This window comes from Quercus robur, chromosome 3, assembly GCF_932294415.1.
Source record: "Quercus robur chromosome 3, dhQueRobu3.1, whole genome shotgun sequence".
NCBI lineage: Eukaryota > Viridiplantae > Streptophyta > Magnoliopsida > Fagales > Fagaceae > Quercus > Quercus robur.
The window spans coordinates 62,630,071-62,636,967 of record NC_065536.1 but is presented as its reverse complement, the minus strand read 5'-3'; the positions used below and the strand labels follow the sequence as shown (position 1 = coordinate 62,636,967).

At 31.9% G+C, this 6,897-nt stretch overlaps 1 protein-coding gene across 1 annotated transcript; it reads right to left on the bottom strand.

Moving 5' to 3' along the window:
- Window positions 1-357: 357 nt before the first annotated feature.
- LOC126718789 (glutathione S-transferase U10-like) lies at window positions 358-1,398 on the bottom strand. Its single transcript, XM_050421141.1, has 2 exons — window positions 1,037-1,398; window positions 358-902 (listed from the first exon to the last, which is right to left on the bottom strand). Exons 1-2 carry the CDS (start codon window positions 1,358-1,360, stop codon window positions 540-542), a joined length of 687 nt encoding a protein of 228 aa, XP_050277098.1. The 5' UTR covers window positions 1,361-1,398; the 3' UTR covers window positions 358-539.
- Between the last annotated feature and the right edge of the window lie 5,499 nt (window positions 1,399-6,897).

Sequence of the window (6,897 nt, the reverse complement as noted above, 5' to 3'; positions counted from 1 at the left end):
AGTATAATCATTAGAGAAAATAATAAAAAATTAATAAAGAATAAATATTTTATTAAAATATCTTCTAAAATAAATTGACTGATGTGGGTGTTCTGAAAAATTGGTTGTTTAAAATAGAAAAAGTAGGTTCTTATATTAAAATAAACTAAAAATTTTACGCAGAGTGATATTCTCTAAGAAGGGCTACATGCTGGATATACACTGATTTCTAGCTTAAGTAAAATCTTACAGCCATACAATGACAATGACTATTGAGAGGCATCCCTGAGAAAAGTCTATCTTCTCTCTCTACAATTTTAACAAGCTGCAATTTCTAAATTTAATGGAAATCTTTCTAACATATGCGAGTTTTAAGCATTGAACAGCAGAAACAAAACACTCAGCCAACCCTTTATAGAAACCAAACAGTAGCACCATAGTTCTGCTTACATTTATTTTTTTGGCTAAGAGAAAAAACGAATTTATTTCTAACAACTAAAAGGTACAACCATCATCAATCGGAGCTTGATACATGGTAAGCCTGTCTTTCCGCTTCAATATTAAGCTTGAGTAGAATTAAGCCAGACTCTGAGCCTGGCAACCAATTTGTCATGAGGCGGTAGTGTCTCCTCCATCAGAGGGCAGTTCTTCAGAGCATTGACCCATGAGAGAAACTTTGGGTTCTTTTCTGATAAGAGTACCGCATCCATGGCCTCATGAACAGCTTTGTAGTTGCATCCATGTGAGCCAATAGAGATACCAAGATACCCTAAGCTCTCGCCATTGAAGAATGGGTTCTGCCCCGGAAAATCCTTTTCAATACCTTCTTCAAACACCTTAAGCACTTGGCTCAAGTCTTCAATGGCTTTCTCTCTTTCTTCCTTGCCTTTGGCCCTGAAGATGATGTGGAAGATTGGCACAACCTGATGACACCAAAATGCTTTTATTAGTGTTCAATACACTATAGCATCTGCCGTCTATCCTCAAAAAAAGGGGGAAAAAAAAAAAAAAAACACTATAGCATCGAAATTTTGTGTGAGAGAGAGAAAAAACCCACCTTTTGATCGTAATAGTTAGCCCAAAAACGGACTTTTGCCCTTTGGTGAGGATCCTCAGGCAATAGTTTTGGGGTGGTATTCCAGCACTCTTCTATGTATTCAAGAATAATTAGTGACTCAGCAATGGATTTCTCATTGTGAACAAGTACAGGTACTTTCTTGTAGACTGGATTGTGGCGAAGGAGCAACTCACTTTTGTTTTTCAAATCTTCCTCCACATACTCATAGGGTATGCCTTTTAGTTTGAGGGCTAGCTCAACTCTAGTGCAGGGATTACTGGCCCATGTTCCAAACAAGACAACTTCACCTTGCTTCTCCTCCATTTTCTCTCTCTCTTTCTCAGTTGGCTTTCTTTTAGACTGAAAAGCCTTAATTTATAGAGTTCATATGAGAAATTTCTTCCAATCATCTTCATCTTTTTGGTCAACAAGTTTTGTCTGTTTGGTTGAGGAAGCTGACCAGGAAATTAATGAGGTTGACCCATTAGAGATCTAGGATCCATGTGTTATACAGTTTTTATAATCAGATAAAGAAGCAGGAAAAACGTATTGGCTTACGCAAGATTATTGGCCTTCGGCCCTTTGTCCAAGCTATTAATTGAGCCCACTATTTCCACTCAGCCGTATGGAGTGCTCTTGAAGTAGGAATGTCTATTTATTTTTTTGGCCCCACACATGGGACAGAGCCAGAACTTAGAGTTATGGGGTGGTTTTGCTGTTGGTTGTGTGCAATGACTTCGGCCTTCAACTTTGTCGCTACTTAGCCGCTTAGCTGCTAGTTGTTTAAAAAATTTTAAAGGATCAAATTGTTTGTTTTAAGTAAAATTGGTTGATTATGCTTAATATATATATATATATATATATTTAGTTTATCATTGATAATTTTTGTTGTTGTACTAATTTTTTTGGGTTTGTATATTTCTTTTTTAGATTTTAGACTTATAAACATTTTTTAATGGTCTTTAAAATGTGGAAAATGGTTTGAACTACAAACTTTTTTACAAATTGTTGATAATGTAAGTGGTGAGCCCAAATACGAACCAATACTCTTAAAAGAATCAATAATATTTTTAAGAGATCAAAAAGTGTAATTTTCTAAAACAAAATTGCTAAAATTAGTACCCATGTATATAATAATATTTTTTTTTTTATAAAAAAATTGGGGGGGGGGGGGGGGGGGGAGGGGGGGGCAATTCCAACCATGGCTCCGTCCATGTGTTCAAGTAGGGGAGGGGGACGTGAATTCAACTATTCAAGTCACAAATATGGATTATTACCAAAAAAAAAAAATTGTCATTATTACTAAACTATCAATTGAAATACATTGCAAGCTCATATAGTTAAAAGTTAAACTATATCGTAACAATGAAATGATGATGCCAAGAATTTAGCTGATGTAGCAGCTCATACTTTAGCTAAATAGTTTCTTAAGTGTAATGCTTTTGGCTCTTTTGATTTGGATAGCTGTTCCTCTTGTTTTGAGTTTGTTATCAGAAGTGAATTATGTTCTTCTGTATATATAGCTTTACCTTTTCTCTTGTAAATAAAGTTTTTCATTCATTAAAAAAAATTATACAACAAGAAGTGGCTTTTTTATATATCCATTTTTCGATAAACAACATAGGATATTCATATCCATTTTATTCAGTGGTGGTTCCAGAATTTTTTTTTCAGGGGTGTCATTAAGAAACTTAAATTAATAATAATTTAATAAAAATAGTATTTGAATTTATCGAATTATCGACAAAAAAAAAATGCAAATACAAGAAGTTTAAAAAAGAAAAAGAAATATATGAAGTTTTACAATTTCCTTTTGAGAGTTTTCATATTCTAAAATAGTTACATGATAGTTCATTATTAATTGTCATTATTTATTATTAATATGGATAAGTGTGACCATTTTATTTTCTTAAGTTTGTACAACATTTTTATTTTTATTCAATTGTTATTTCCTATTTGTCATTTTTTTATAAAAAAATATTTAAACTAAATGACAAAACTAAATCCATTGGCATTGTATTAATTATTGACCCATATAGCCACATTCATTTATACATAAAGGATCATGCTAACGAGTGCCCTTAGGGTACTCGTTAACAATCATTTTTAGGAAAGTTTTTACATCACTTTTATGGGAAATAAAAAAAGCTGTCAAAACATTAATTGTTTTTTTTTTCTTTTCCCATAAAAACTTTTTTTAACTGGATTGTTAATGAGTGTCCTAAGGGCACTCGTTAGTATTTCCCATACATAAATGATATATTAAGGTGGCGTTTGGATACAGACGAAAAGCCAGCGTCTGCATTTGGCGTTTCCTTCTTTTTTTTTTTTGGATGCATGCAGATTACACTGTTCAGGAGACATTATGCACGGTTTATGTACTGTTCACGGGACCTACAACCACTTTATTTAAAAAAAATTAAAAATGGGTCCTACGGCACTATTCACACATTTAAAAATTATTTTGCTACAGTATTTTTAGTTTTCAATTTTCAGTTTTCAGCAAAATAAGCGGTATTTAAATGGACCTCAAGTGTTTACTTAACCAATCAAATACTTGATACATCATTTGTTTTTTTAACAATATACACACATGTAACAAACTCTTTGTATTTTTTAATTATTAAATTATTTAAAGTTATATTATATTTATAATACACACACAGAGATTACAATTCACACAAATAATATTATGACAAAATTAATAAATAACGCATACAATCAATATTACATGCATATATAATATAAATTTATAATAAAGAGAGATACTGATTTAGATTAAAAAAAAAGAAGATGAGATGATATTCATGAGATTGAGATTAGAAATCAAATCAAAGAGAGAAAGTGAGAGTATTTTGTATTATTTTGGGTTTTGAGATTGGCCGATCTGTGTTGTTACTTGATTTTGGATTGAGCTATGATCAGAGGTGAAAAATACTTTTAAGTGTAAATCAAACTAATAAAACAAATATTATATATATATATATATATAAATAATATTTTTTAATTTCCAAGTCAAGAGGTTCATTTGAACCTTGAAGATAATGTACAACTGCCCTTGCTATTATTTAAGTAGCTAGTATATGATTGGATTTCCTTTAGCCTAAGCATCAACCTCAAGGAGATTGGCCCAAATACTTTCCTCTCATCTCAACAACCAACTTGTCATGAAGTGGGAGCATTTCCTTCATCAATGGATGGTTTTTTAGAGCTTTCAACAATGCCATAATTGTTGGGTTCTTTTCGGGGCTAAAAACCACAGCAACAACCTCATGAAAAGCTTCGTAGTTCCATAAAGTTATGCCCATTTAAGATAAATGTATCTCTTTGTTACAATCTTTTGTTTCAAGGGAAGATCTTTTGATTTCAACTGTGTTGCTTTTGTACATAAGTTCATCTTATTTTATGATAGGCCAAAAAAAAAAAAAAACCCATTGTTATAAATTAATTGATTAATTAGCCAAGTTTATTAATTAATCAAATTAACATGCAAAGCATGTGGTAGCATAAACAAATCACCAATAAATAAATGCAACGGAAAATAAATTTGACATGGTGATTTGTTTACGAATGGGGAAAATCTAACGGTAAAAACCCCACTGGGTGATTTTCAGGTCACTATTCCCGAAATTGCACTATTATCACAACAAGCGATTACAAGTAAAGGAATCCCAGTACCTTATACCAACCTACAGTTGAACCCTTACCCCAATACCCAATTGGACTTGTTCTGTAATGACAATTTTCCCTTTTAATGCATGGCTCCCAAGTACGTGACTAACCAATTGTGCGGATCCCAGTACGCGACTTCAGTCACCAACTAGAGAAGGTTGTTGGCTGCAAAGTTCTTCAGTTCATCCCAACGATGAAGATCAAGAAGATGCTTGGTCACAAAACCCTATGGTGTACAAACACAGCAACTTCTTCACAAGAATGATGAACTAAAGCAAACCCTGTCTCCAGTTACAAATTGCTTGAATAAACTTTGCTCAACACTTGTGCAACTTGTGAATTCTTTGACGACCCTTAAAATAATATTTTTATATGTTTAGGGTTGTGAGAAAAGAAAGCCCAAACACATAATCACGGATTAGAGTTAAAATAGAACTGAAATTTTGTTTTCATAAAGCTCGACAGATACCTGTCTGTTGAGATGCTGTCAAGCAGCTGTCGAGCCACGGGGCTGAAACAGCTTCTTAAGCTCGATAGATAGTTAGCTATCGAGATTTAATAAACAAAACTTCTTCAATTTGAATCTTGGATAGACTTGCATATCTTCAACACTTGATCTTGAAACACAGTTTCTTGAAGTATTAAACACATCCTAGATCTACCCAAATACAAGTAAAGTGCTTTGTTAAAGAAAAAGCCAATTACATAAAATAGTAACATATGTTCCTAACAAGTGATTCACATATGTCATAATATTTTATTTTATGTTTGGAGGGATATATGTTTTTATTCATTTGTGGTTGCACCTAATGATTTATTTAGATTGCCTACATCCCCTTGGTGGGGATGAAGCTAATTCGTAGTTCTTAAATTGAGGTTTTAGATTTAAAATCCTCAAATATGATTTTGTCCGATATAAATGATGGACATTTAAGTCAAAGACTTGGTATTTAATTAAGTATTGACTTAATTTTGTTTTGGGTGAGAAAATTTATTTTAATCTCAAAGATAAATAAAGGACCCATGTTTTTATGGATTTTGAACCAAGGATTCTCTTTTTGAGAAATTGAATGTCCGAGTAAATTTCCCTTTCTTTCATTTGCTTCTTTGTAGGAATTTTAACAAGCAACGATATTTTGATTGAAGTTTCCAAATTTAATTAAGGGAAAGAAAATTCCTTTGTAGCAATTTTATTTTTATGAACATGTTTTAGAAATTGGGAATCGAAAAATTTCCTCACATCAATTTTATAGTCATTTTATTTTCTGAATTGGAAACTCCAATTTTGTTTAAGGAATCAAGAATCTTAAGAATTAGTCATATTGGATTTTGAAGGAATTAAAAACCCCACTTTATTTAAAATAATTTTAGGAGTCAAGGACTCCATTAAGTGTATTATTTTAAATTGGTAAAATCAATAATTCCAGATTGTTTAATTGGTGGAATTACTAAGTATAATAGTGGAACCAAAGATTCCATCAACTTGTTTAAATGGAGGAGAGTCGAAGACTCCAATTTTTAAATTGGTAAAGTCAAGGACTCCATATAATGGTAGAATCAAGGATTCCATAAATTTGATTCAAAGTGGTAGAGTCAAAGACTTTATTTGTTTGTTTGATTTGTAGAACTTCAAGTTTCATATATGGAGTTAAGAACTTCTCATGAAACTTCACTCTATTTGTTTTACCAAAAAGAATTCAGTTTTAAGGAAGAGGGATAGAGAGAAATTTAGAGAAGAAATGGACTAATAAAATCTCATATATAAACCTATTGCTTCGTGCTCCTCCTCTTCACTTGCTCTCTCCTTTTCTTTTCTCTTTTCACTCTCTTCTTTTCTTTTCTTTTTTCTGCTTGAAAATGCTTTGTCCGTGTATCTCTTTTTTCTTTTTGGTGTGGACTGTAAGCTTAGGCTGCCATAAACAACCCCACATCTTTTGCACGTGATGTGAGTGTGGGATTTATTTAGTAATTTTTTTTTCTTTTTATATCATCCTTATATTTTTTTGTTTGCACTATTTGTTTTTATAATTGAATTTTTTAATTTTGGAGGGCATTTTTTTGGTCCTACAAACTTGTCCAAAATTTATATTCTTTAATAAATCTTGCTTCAAAATTTTTTAAGTAACCATTTTCTTTTTTGTTGTTGAAATAATATTTCTAGAATTGCATGTATGGCTGTTTGAGGCATT

Bases quoted from the DNA above. Each gene is read 5' to 3' on its own strand.
- LOC126718789 (XM_050421141.1), bottom strand. From the start codon at position 1,360: ATGGAGGAGAAGCAAGGTGAAGTTGTCTTGTTTGGAACATGGGCCAGT. The intron at 903-1,036 runs GTGGGTTTTTTC...TGGTGTCATCAG, and splicing joins CTAACTATTACGATCAAAAG to GTTGTGCCAATCTTCCACAT.